At 58.9% G+C, this 12,216-nt stretch overlaps 1 protein-coding gene across 1 annotated transcript in view; it reads left to right on the top strand.

The window, feature by feature from the left end:
• Window positions 1-12,042, top strand: part of GTF2H4 (general transcription factor IIH subunit 4) — a 25,175-nt gene extending 13,133 nt beyond the window's left edge. Inside the window, exons 12-19 of the mRNA XM_068178405.1 lie at window positions 2,119-2,215; window positions 3,198-3,263; window positions 5,089-5,172; window positions 6,195-6,333; window positions 7,093-7,223; window positions 8,030-8,077; window positions 10,454-10,532; window positions 11,870-12,042. Of these exons, the coding sequence (XP_068034506.1) occupies window positions 2,119-2,215; window positions 3,198-3,263; window positions 5,089-5,172; window positions 6,195-6,333; window positions 7,093-7,223; window positions 8,030-8,077; window positions 10,454-10,532; window positions 11,870-12,042 (817 nt within the window). The remainder of the gene's footprint in view (window positions 1-2,118; window positions 2,216-3,197; window positions 3,264-5,088; window positions 5,173-6,194; window positions 6,334-7,092; window positions 7,224-8,029; window positions 8,078-10,453; window positions 10,533-11,869) is intronic.
• Window positions 12,043-12,216: the final 174 nt, after the last annotated feature.

The following is a 12,216-nucleotide window of genomic DNA, read 5'->3' as shown; positions in this document are numbered from 1 at the left end:
GGGGGAGAAATTGGGGGAAATATGAGGAAAAAATGGGGGGGACTGGGGAAAATATGAGGAAAAATGGGGGGGAAATGGGGAAAATATGAGGAAAAAATGGGGGGGAAATGGGGAAAATATGAGGAAAAATGGGGGAGAAATGGGGAAAATACGAGGAAAAATGGGGGGAAATTGGGGAAAATATGAGGAAAAAATGGGGGGGGAAGGGGAAAATATGAGGAAAAAAATGGGGGGGAGTGGGGAAAATATGAGGAAAAAATGGGGGGGAAAGGGGATATATGAGGAAAAAAATGGGGGGGGAGTGGGGAAAATATGAGGAAAAAATGGGGGGGAAATGGGGGAAAATATGAGAAAAAAATGGGGGAGAAATGGGGAAAATATGAGAAAAAAATGGGGAGAATGGGGAAAATATGAGGAAAAAATGGGGGAGAAATTGGGGGAAATATGAGGAAAATGGGGGGGGAAATGGGGAAAATATGAGGAAAAAAATGGGGGGGAAATGGGGAAAATATGAGGAAAAAATGCGGGAGAAATCGGGGGAAATATGAGGAAAAATGGGGGAGAAATTGGGGGAAATATGAGAAAAAAGTGGGGGAGAAATGGGGAAAATATGAGAAAAAAAAGGGGGAGAAATGGGGAAAATATGAGGAAAAAAGGGGGGGAAGGGGAATATACAAGAAAAAAATGGGGGAGAAATCAGGGGAAATATGAGAAAAAATGGGGGGGAATGGGGAATATATGAGGAAAAAAATGGGGGGAAATGGGGAAAATATGAGGAAAAAATGGGGGAGAAATCGGGGAAATATGAGAAAAATGGGGGGGAAATGGGGAAAATATGAGAAAAAAAATGGGGGGGAAATGGGGAAAATATGATGAAAAATGGGGGAGAAATGGGGAAAATATGAGGAAAAAATGGGAAGAAATGGGGAAAATACGGGAAAAATATGGGGAGAAAAATGGGGAAAATATGAGGAAAAAATGGGGAAGAAATGGGGAAAACACGAGGAAAAATGGGGGGGAAAATGGGGAATATATGAGGAAAAAAATGGGGGGGAAATGGGGAAAATATGAGGAAAAAAATGGGGGAGAAACAGGGAAAATATGAGGAAAAATGGGGGGGAAATGGGAAAAATATGAGAAAAAAATGGGGGAGAAATGGGGAAAATATGAGAAAAAATGGGTGAGGGAAATGGGGAAAAAATGGTTGAGGGAAATGGGGAGAAAAAGAAGAAAAATAGGGAGAATTGGGGGGCAAAAGGGGGAAAAATGATGAAAAAATAGAGGGAAATGATAAAAAATAGAGAAAAAAACATGAGGGAGATGCAGAAGAAGGGGGATTTGGAGGAAGGAATGGAAAAAAATAAGGGAAAAACGGGGGGAAAAGTGGGAGGGAGCGAGGAGGAGAAATTAGGGAAGAAATGAAGAAAAAATGGGAGGAAATCTGGGCCCTGCGGGGGTTTGGGGACATTTCCCAGAATTTGTGGGCCTGAGGGTTTTGGGGTGTTTTTTGGGTTTATGGGGTGGTTTTGGGGTTTTTTTCGGGTGGTTTTTGGGGTCCAAACCCCCTCGTGGGGCTGATTTTCGGGGTTCTGCCGGGGTGGAGGCCTGTGGGGGAGTTTGGGTGGAACAATCAAAAATCGGGGTTCGTGAGGGGATTTCGGGAGGCTTTTGGGACTTCGCGGGTCGGGGGTTTTGGGGGGTGCTTTTTGGGGTTTTTTGGGGTTTTTGGGGTACAAACCCCCTCAAGAGAGGCCGATTTTGGGGGGTCCTGCTGGGTTGAGGCCTGTGTGGGAGTTTGGGTGGAACAATCAAAAATCGGGGTTCGTGAGGGGATTTCGGGACGCTTTTGGGACTTTGCGGGTCCGGGGGTTTTGGGGGGCGTTTTTTGGGTTTTTTTTGGGTTTTTGGGGTCCAAACCTCTGAAGAGAGGCCGATTTTGGGGGAATTCCCAGGATTGAGGCCTGTGTGGGAATTTGGGTGGAACAATCAAAAATCGGGGTTCCTGAGGGGATTTCGGAGGCTTTTGGGACTTTGCGGGTCCGGGGGTTTTGGGGGGCGTTTTTTGGGGTTTTTTGGGGTGCTGACCCCCCGGGGGCCGCGGTTTTGGGGTCCTGGCAGGGGCAAGGCCTGGTCGGACGACACGGCCCCGCTGGGCCCGGGCCGGCACGCCCGGGACGTGCCCGCGCTGGACAAATACGCCGAGGAGCGCTGGGAGGTGGGATTTGGGCTTTTGGGGGGATTTTAGGGGGTTTTAGGGGATTTTGGGCCTCCAGAGAAGCTGAACTTTTATTTTTAGGTGGTTTTGCACTTCATGGTGGGATCCCCGAGCGCGGCCGTCAGCCAGGACTTGGCGCAGCTGCTGGTGCAGGCCGGGCTCATGAAGAGGTTTGGGGGATTTTAGGGAATTTTGGGAATTTTGGGGGATTTTGGGGCATTTTGGGGCATTTTGGGGATTTTGGGGTTCATGAGAGGGTTTAAGGAGAATTTGGAGGGGTTTGGGGAGGATTTGAGGGGGATTTTTGGGGAGAATTTGGGAATTGGCTGGTGCAGGCCGGGGTCATGAAGAAATTTTTGGGGGATTTTGGGGATTTTGGGGAATTTTGGGGGATTTTGGGGAATTTTGGGGCATTTTGGGGATTTTGGGGTTCCTGAGGGGGTTTTAAGGAGAATTTGGAGGGGTTTGGGGAGGATCTGTGGGGGATTTTGGGGGGAATTTGGGACTCGGCTGGTGCAGGCCGGGCTCATGAAGAAGTTTTTGGGGGATTTTTGGGGAATTTGGGGCATTTTGGGAGAGGTCTGGGGAGAATTTGGAGGATTTGAGGAGGATCTGAGGGGTTTTGGGGTGGTTTCTGAGGGGGATTTGGGGAGGATGTTGAGGGATCCGTGTGGATTTGGGGATTCATAGGGGAAATTCGGGAGGGATTTGGGGTTAAGCTCGGGCAGATTTTGGGACCCTCCCCAATTTGGGGGTGATCCCAAAGATTTGAGGCCCCTCCCCAATTTTGATATCCCGGCTGGGGTGGGAAATTGTGGATTTTGGGGAGGATTTTGGGCCGATTTCCATGGGTTTTGGGGGTGGATTTCGTGGGGGGGGGTACCTGCGGATTTTGGGGTTTCCCTGACGCCCCCTCCCCGATTTTTTGGGGTCCCCAGCGAGGGGGGGGAGCCCCCCCTGCATCACCTCGGCCGGGTTCCAGTTCCTGCTGCTCGACACCCCCGCCCAGCTCTGGTTCTTCATCCTGCAGTACCTGCGGGGGGCCGAGGTCAGGGCGCCCCAAAATCCCCCCAAAATTTGGCTGGGGGTGGGAGGGAGGGGTCCCTAAAAGCCCTGAAATTTTGGGGGTTCCCCCCCCCAAAAAAAAAAAAAATCTTGGGATTTGCCCCCGAAAAATGGCTCAGGGTGACCCCACCTGGGTTTGGGGTTTTGGGGTGGGATTTTTTGGGGGGGGGCAAGATCTGGGGGGGTCCCCAAAAATCTGAGGGGGGTGTCCCCAAATTCTGGAGGGTCCCCAAAATCTGGGGGGATTTTCCAAAACTTGAGGGTTTTTTTTTTTCCCAAATTTGAGGTTTTCCCCAGATCCGGGGAAGTTCCCATAATTTTGGGGAGTCCCGAAAATCCCAAAATCTGGGCAGAGTTCCCAAAATCTGAGGGTTCCCAAAATCTGGGGGTGGGGGGGTCCCCAAAATCTGGGGGGATTTTCCAAAACTTGAGGGTTTTTTTTATTCCCCAAATTTGAGGTTTTCCCCCAGATCCGGGAAATTCCCATAATTTTGGGGGAGTCCCGAAAATCCCAAAATCTGGCGGAGTTCCCAAAATCTGAGGGTTCCCAAAATCTGGGGGTGGGGGGGTCCCCAAAATCTGGGGGGATTTCCCAAAACTTGAGGGTTTTTTTTTTTCCCAAATTTGAGGTTTTCCCCCAGATCCGGGGAAATTCCCATAATTTTGGGGGTGCTACCAAAAATCCCAAAATTTGAAGGGGGGGGTCCCCAGAGCACCTGGGACCCCCCCGAACCCCCCGCTGTGCCCCCCCAGGCGCGGGGATGGACCTGGTGGAGATTCTGTCCTTCCTGTTCCAGCTCAGCTTCTCACCCTGGGCAAGGTGGGACTGGGGGGACTGGGAGGGACTGGGAGAGACTGGGGGGGGATTGGGGGGACTGGGAGGGGATTGGGGGATACTGGGAGGGACTGGGAGGGACTGGGAGGGGATTGGGGGGGACTGGGGGGACTGGGAGGGGATTGGGGGGGACTGGGAGGGGATTGGGGGGACTGGGAGGGACTGGGAGGAACTGGGAGGAACTGGGAGGGTATTTGGGGATACTGGGAGAGACTGGGAGGGACTGGGAGGAGATTGGGGGGGACTGGGAGGGACTGGGAGGAACTGGGAGGGGATTTGGGGATACTGGGAGGGACTGGGAGGGGATTGGGGGGCACTGGAAGGGGATTTGTGGATACTGGGAGGGACTGGGAGGGACTGGGAGGGGATTGGGGGGACTGGGAGGGAACAGGGGGGACTGGGAGGGACTGGGAGGGGATTGGGGGGCACTGGGAGGGGATTAGGGGGCACTGGGGGGACTGGGAGGGGATTGGGGGGGACTGGGAGGAACTGGGAGGGACCAGGAGGGGACTGGGAGGGACTGGGAGGGGATTGGGGGGGACTGCGAGGGGATTTGGGGATACTGGGAGGGACTGGGTGGGCACTGGGAGGGGATTGGGGGGCACTGGGAGGGAACTGGTGGGCACTGGGAGGAACTGGGAGGGGATTGGGGGGGACTGGGAGGGGATTTGGGGATACTGGGAGGGACTGGGTGGGCACTGGGAGGGCATTGGGAGGTTACTGGGCTGAACTGGGATGAACTGGGAGCGTTCCAGGAACGTTCCTGGAGAGCTGAGAATGTTTTGGTGCTAACTGGGAGGTTACTGGTGGGAACTGGTGGGAACTGGCAGGAACTGGTGGGAACTGGCAGGAACTGGTCTGAACCGCTGGGAACTGGTCTGAACTGGTGGGAGCTGGTGGGAACTGGTCTGAACTGGTGGGAACTGGTGGGAACTGGTCTGAACTGGTCTGAACTGGTCTGAACTGGTGGCAGGATTACTCGGTGGAGGGGATGAGCGAGTCCCTGCTGACGTTCCTGCAGCACCTGCGCGAGTTCGGGCTGGTGTTCCAGAGGAAGGTGAACTGGGAGCACTGGGAGGGACTGGGAGGGGACATGGGGGACACTGGGAGGAACTGGGAGGTGTCAGGACTGAACTGGGGACACTCGGGGACAGCTCCTGGCCCCCCTGGGGACACCTGGGGACACCTGGGGACACTCAGGGACAGCTCCTGGCCCCCTTGGGGACACCTGGGGACACTCGGGGACACTCGGGGACAGCTCCTGGCCCCCCTGGGGACACCTGGGGACACCTGGGGACACTTGGAAACACCTGGGGACACTTGGGGACACTCGGGGACAGCTCCTGGCCCCCTTGGGGACACCTGGGGACACTTGGGGACACTCAGGGACAGCTCGTGGCTCCTGTGGGGACACCTGGGGACACCTGGGGACACCTGGGGACACTTGGGGACAGCTCCTGGCCCCTTGGGGACAGCTGGGGACACTTGGGGACACTTGGGGACACTCGGGGACAGCTCCTGGCCCCCTTGGGGACACCTGGGGACACCTGGGGACACTTGGGGACACTCGGGGACAGCTCCTGGCCCCTTGGGGACACCTGGGGACACTTGGGGACACTTGGGGACACTCGGGGACAGCTCCTGGCCCCTTGGGGACACCTGGGGACAGCTGGGGACACTCAGGGACACTCGGGGACAGCTCCTGGCTCCTGTGGGGACACCTGGGGACACTTGGGGACACTCGAGGACAGCTCCTGGCCCCCTTGGGGACACCTGGGGACACTTGGGGACACCTGGGGACAGCTCTTGGCTCCTGTGGTGTCACCTGGGGACACCTGGGGACACTTGGGGACACTCGGGGACAGCTCCTGGCCCCCTTGGGGACACCTGGGGACACCTGGGGACACTTGGGGACACTCGGGGACAGCTCCTGGCCCCTTGGGGACACCTGGGGACAGCTGGGGACACTTGGGGACAGCTCCTGGCTCCTGTGGGGACACCTGGGGACACTTGGGGACACTCGGGGACAGCTCCTGGCCCCTTGGGGACAGCTGGGGACGCGGTGTCCCCTGTCCCCAGCGGAAGTCGCGGCGGTTCTACCCGACCCGGCTGGCCATCGCGCTGGCCTCGGGGACAGCGGGGACATCGCTGGGGACAGAGCCCGATGGGCACGGCTTCGTCCTGGTGGAGACCAACTACCGCATCTACGCCTACACAGGTGACACCTGGGGACACCTGGGGACACCCCTGTCACCCTGTGTGACAGCTTGGGGACACCTGGGGACACCTTGGGGACACCTGGGGACACCTGGGGACACCCCTGTCACCCTGTGTGACAGCCTGGGGACACAGGGGACACCTTGGGGACACCTGGGGACACCCCTGTCACCCTGTGTGACAGCCTGGGGACACCCGGGGACACCTTGGGGACACCTGGGGACACCTGGGGACACCCCTGTCACCCTGTGTGACAGCCTGGGGACACCCGGGGACACCTGGGGACACCCCTGTCACCCCGTGTGACAGCCTGGGGACACAGGGGACTCCTTGGGGCACCTTGGGGACAGTCGTGTCACCCCCCACCCCGTCACCCCCATCACCTCACTGTCACCCTTGGTCCTCCCCGTGTCTCGATGTCCCCAATCCCATCAATGTCCCCACTGATGTCCCCAATCCCCCCTGCTGTCCCCAATCCCCCCGCTGTCCCCATGTCCCCAATGTCCCCAATCCCCCTGCTGTCCCCATGTCCCCTCTGCTGTCCCCATGTCCCCAATGTCCCCATGTCCCCAATGTCCCCAATCCCCCTGCTGTCCCCATGTCCCCGCTGTCCCCATGTCCCCAATCCCCCTGCTGTCCCCATGTCCCCAATGTCCCCAATCCCCCCAATGTCCCCAATCCCCCTGCTGTCCCCAGTCCCCCCACTGTCCCCATGTCCCCCCCGCTGTCCCCGTGTCCCCAACGTGCCCGCTGTCCCCAGACTCGGAGCTGCAGGTGGCCCTCATCGCGCTCTTCTCGGAGCTCCTCTACCGCTTCCCCAACCTGGTGGTGGCCCAGGTGACAAGGGACAGCGTGCAGGCGGCCATCGCCAACGGCATCACCGCCGAGCAGGTGACACCGGGGACGCTGGGGACACCGGGGACAGCAATGGGGACATTGGGGACATTGGGGTATGGGGATATTGGGGACAGCAACGAGGACATTGGGGACATTGGGGACATTGGGAACAGCAGTGGGGACATTGGGGACATTGGGGACAGCAACGAGGACATTGGGGACATTGGGGTATGGGGACATTGGGGACAGCAATGGGGACATTGGGGACATTGGGGACAGCAACGAGGACATTGGGGACAGCAGTGGGGACCATGGGGACACTGGGGACATTGGGGACAGCAGTGGGGACATTGGGGACATTGGGGTATGGGGATATTGGGGACAGCAGTGGGGACGTTGGGGACATTGGGGACATTGGGGTATGGGGACACTGGGGACAGCAATGGGGACATTGGGGACAGCAGTGGGGACGTTGGGGACACTGGGGACCGCAACGAGGACATTGGGGACATTGGGGTGTGGGGACATTGGGGACAGCAATGGGGACATTGGGGACATTGGGGATAGCAATGGGGACATAGGGGACATTGGGGTATGGGGATATTGGGGACAACAGTGGGGACGTTGGGGACATTGGGGACATTGGGGATAGCAATGGGGACATTGGGGACAGCAGTGGGGACATTGGGGACATTGGGGACAGCAATGGGGACAGCAATGGGGACATTGGGGACAGCAATGGGGACAATGGGGACATTGGGGACAGCAGTGGGGACATTGGGGACACAGGGGACACAGGGGACACCGGGACATGGGGACACAGGGGACACCGGTGACACCGGTGACGCCCCTCCCCGCAGATCATTCACTTCCTGCGCACCCGCGCCCACCCCGTGATGGCCAAACAGGTGAGGGGCTGGGCCTGGGGCTCCCACGTCCATTCTGGGGGGTCCCAAATCCTTTGGGGGGGATCCCAAATCCTTTATGGGGGGGATCCCAAATCCTTTGGGGATCCCAAATCCTTTATGGGGGGATCCCAAATCCTTTGGGGATCCCAAATCCTTTATGGGGGGGATCCCAAATCCTTTATGGGGGGGATCCCAAATCCTTTGGGGATCCCAAATCCTTTATGGGGGGGATCCCAAATCCTTTGAGGAGATCCCAAATCCTTTGGGGATCCCAAATCCTTTATGGGGGGGATCCCAAATCCTTTATGGGGGGGATCCCAAATCCTTTGGGGATCCCAAATCCATTTTGGGGATCCCAAATCCTTTATGGGGGGGATCCCAAGTCCTTTGGGGATCCCAAATCCTTTATGGGGATCCCAAATCCTTTATGGGGGGGGATCCCAAATCCTTTGGGGATCCCAAATCCTTTGAGGGGATGCCAAATCCTTTATGGGGGGGATCCCAAATCCTTTGGGGATCCCAAATCTGTTTTGGGGGGGATCCCAAATCCTTTGGGGATCCCCAATCCTTTATGGTGGGGATCCCAAATCCTTTGGGGATCCCAAATCCGTTTTGGGGATCCCAAATCCTTTATGGTGGGGATCCCAAATCCTTTGGGGATCCCAAATCCTTTATGGGGCTGGGGGTGGTCCCAAATCCTCTGGGAGGGTCCTAAATCCATTTTGGGGATCCCAAGTCCTTCGGGGGGGGTTCCAAATCCATTTTTGGGGGTGGGGTCCTAAATCCACACGGGGGATCCCAAATCCTTTTTTGAGGGTGTCCCAAATCCTTTGGGGATCCCACATCCATTTTGGGGGTTCCCAAATCCTCTGGGAGGTCCAAAATCCTTTGGGGGGGGTCTCGTTCCTTCGATCACCCGTTGTCCTCCCTGTCCCTGTGTCCCTGTGTCCCTGTCCCTGTGTCCCTGTGTCCCTGTCCCTGTGTCCCTGTGTCCCTGTGTCCCTGTGTCCCCCTGTCCCTGTGTCCCTGTGTCCCTGTGTCCCTGTGTCCCTGTGTCTGTGTCCCTGTGTCCCTGTGTCCCCCTGTCCCTGTGTCCCTGTGTCCCTGTCCCTGTGTCCCTGTGTCTGTGTCCCTGTCCCTGTGTCCTTGTCCCTCTGTCCCTGTGTCCCTGTGTCCCTGTGTCCCTGTGTCCCTGTCCCTGTGTCCCTGTCCCTGTGTCCTTGTCCCTCTGTCCCTGTGTCCCTGTGTCCCCTGTCCCTGTGTCCCTGTCCCTGTGTCCCTGTGTCCCTGTCCCCTGTCCCTGTGTCCCTGTGTCCCTGTCCCTGTCCCTGTGTCCCCTGTCCCTGTGTCCCTCTGTCCCTGTGTCCCTGTGTCCCTGTCCCGTGTCCCTCTGTCCCTGTGTCCCTGTGTCCCTGTGTCCCTGTGTCCCTGTGTCCCTGTCCCCTGTCCCTGTGTCCCTGTGTCCCCGTGTCCCTGTGTCCCTGTCCCTGTGTCCCTGTCCCGTGTCCCTGTGTCCCTGTGTCCCTGTGTCCCTGTCCCTCTGTCCCTGTGTCCCTGTGTCTGTGTCCCTGTGTCCCTGTCCCTGTGTCCCTGTCCCTGTGTCCCTGTGTCCCTGTGTCTGTGTCCCTGTGTCCCTGTGTCCCTGTCCCTGTGTCCCTGTCCCTGTGTCCCTGTGTCCCTGTGTCTGTGTCCCTGTGTCCCTGTCCCTGTGTCCCTGTCCCTGTGTCCCTCTGTCCCTGTGTCCCTGTGTCCCTGTGTCCCTGTGTCCCGTGTCCCTCTGTCCCTGTGTCCCTGTGTCCCTGTCCCGTGTCCCTCTGTCCCTGTGTCCCTGTGTCCCTGTGTCCCTGTGTCCCCTGTCCCTGTGTCCCGTGTCCCTCTGTCCCTGTGTCCCTGTGTCCCTGTCCCGTGTCCCTCTGTCCCTGTGTCCCTGTGTCCCTGTCCCGTGTCCCTCTGTCCCTGTGTCCCTGTGTCCCTGTGTCCCTGTGTCCCCTGTCCCTGTGTCCCTGTGTCCCTGTGTCCCTCTGTCCCTGTGTCCCTGTGTCCCTGTGTCCCCTGTCCCTGTGTCCCTGTGTCCCTGTGTCCCTGTGTCCCTGTGTCCCTGTGTCCCTGTCCCTGTGTCCCTGTGTCCCTGTGTCCCTGTGTCCCTGTCCCTGTGTCCCTCTGTCCCTGTGTCCCTGTCCCTGTGTCCCTGTCCCTGTGTCCCTGTGTCCCTCTGTCCCTGTGTCCCTGTCCCTGTGTCCCTGTGTCCCTGTGTCCCTGTGTCCCCTGTCCCTGTGTCCCTGTCCCTGTGTCCCTGTGTCCCTGTGTCCCTGTCCCCTGTCCCTGTGTCCCTGTCCCTGTGTCCCTGTGTCCCTGTGTCCCTGTCCCTGTCCCCAGAGCCCGGTGCTGCCCCCGACCGTCACGGACCAGATCCGGCTCTGGGAGCTCGAGCGGGACCGGCTGCGCTTCTCGGACGGTCAGTGTCCCCAAGTGTCCCCGAGGTGCCACCAGGGTGTCCCCAAAGTATCCCCAAAGTGTCCCCAAAGTGTCCCCAAAGTGTCCCCAAAGTGTCCCCGAGGTGCCACCAGGGTGTCTCCAAGGTGTCACCAGGGTGTCACCAGGGTGTCCCCAAGGTGTCCCCGAGGTGCCACCAGGGTGTCCCCAGAGGATTCTGAAAATGTCCCCAAGGGGGAAGGTGACACCCAGAGGAGGGAGGTGACACCCTGGGGATGTCCCCAAGGGGGAAGGTGACACCCAGAGGGGGGAGGTGACACCCAGGGGATGTCCCCAAGGGGGAAGGTGACACCACAGTGGGGGAGGTGACACCCTGGGGATGTCCCCAAGGGGGAAGGTGACACCCAGAGGAGGGAGGTGACACCCTGGGGATGTCCCCAAGGGGGAAGGTGACACCCAGAGGAGGGAGGTGACACCCTGGGGATGTCCCCAAGGGGGAAGGTGACACCCAGAGGAGGGAGGTGACACCCTGGGGATGTCCCCAAGGGGGAAGGTGACACGCAGAGGAGGGAGGTGACACCCTGGGGATGTCCCCAAGGGGGAAGGTGACACCCAGAGGAGGGAGGTGACACCCTGGGGATGTCCCCAAGGGGGAAGGTGACACCCAGAGGAGGGAGGTGACACCCTGGGGATGTCCCCAAGGGGGAAGGTGACACGCAGAGGAGGGAGGTGACACCCTGGGGATGTCCCCAAGGGGGAAGGTGACACCCAGAGGAGGGAGGTGACACCCTGGGGATGTCCCCAAGGGGGAAGGTGACACGCAGAGGAGGGAGGTGACACCCTGGGGATGTCCCCAAGGGGGAAGGTGACACCCAGAGGAGGGAGGTGACACCCTGGGGATGTCCCCAAGGGGGAAGGTGACACGCAGAGGAGGGAGGTGACACCCTGGGGATGTCCCCAAGGGGGAAGGTGACACCCAGAGGAGGGAGGTGACACCCTGGGGATGTCCCCAAGGGGGAAGGTGACACCACAGTGGGGGAGGTGACACCCAGGGGATGTCCCCAAGGGGGAAGGTGACACCCAGAGGAGGGAGGTGACACCCTGGGGATGTCCCCAAGGGGGAAGGTGACACCCAGAGGAGGGAGGTGACACCCAGGGGATGTCCCCAAGGGGGAAGGTGACACCACAGTGGGGGAGGTGGCACCCTGGGGATGTCCCCAAGGGGAAGGTGACACCACAGGCCATGTCCCCAAAGGGAAATGCCAATCCTGGCGATGTCCCCGAGCAGGGAGGGGACACCACGGGCGGGGGGGGAGGTGCCACCCTGGCGGCGTCCCCAACGCTGTCCCCTCCCCCCAGGTGTGCTGTACAACCAGTTCCTGTCCCAGGTGGATTTCGAGGTGCTGCGGGACCACGCCCGCGCCCTGGGCGTGCTGGTGTTCGAGAACCCCGCGCGGCGCCTGATGGTCGTCACCCCCGCGGGCCACCCCGACGTCAAACGCTTCTGGAAGAGGCAGAAACACAACGGCTGACCCCAAAAACCCCAAAACACCCGAAATCCTGGAGTTCAGGATCCCAAAATGCTCGAAATCCTGGAATTTGGGGTCCAAAAATCCCAGAATTTGGGGTTACTGGGGCACCCCGATGTCAAATGCTTCTGGAAGAGGCAGAAACTCAACGGCTGACCCCAAAAACCCCAAAAACCC

This window comes from Anomalospiza imberbis, unplaced genomic scaffold, assembly GCF_031753505.1.
Source record: "Anomalospiza imberbis isolate Cuckoo-Finch-1a 21T00152 unplaced genomic scaffold, ASM3175350v1 scaffold_43, whole genome shotgun sequence".
NCBI lineage: Eukaryota > Metazoa > Chordata > Aves > Passeriformes > Viduidae > Anomalospiza > Anomalospiza imberbis.
The sequence above is the reverse complement of the archived record's forward strand: the minus strand, read 5'-3'. Positions and strand labels throughout refer to the sequence as shown.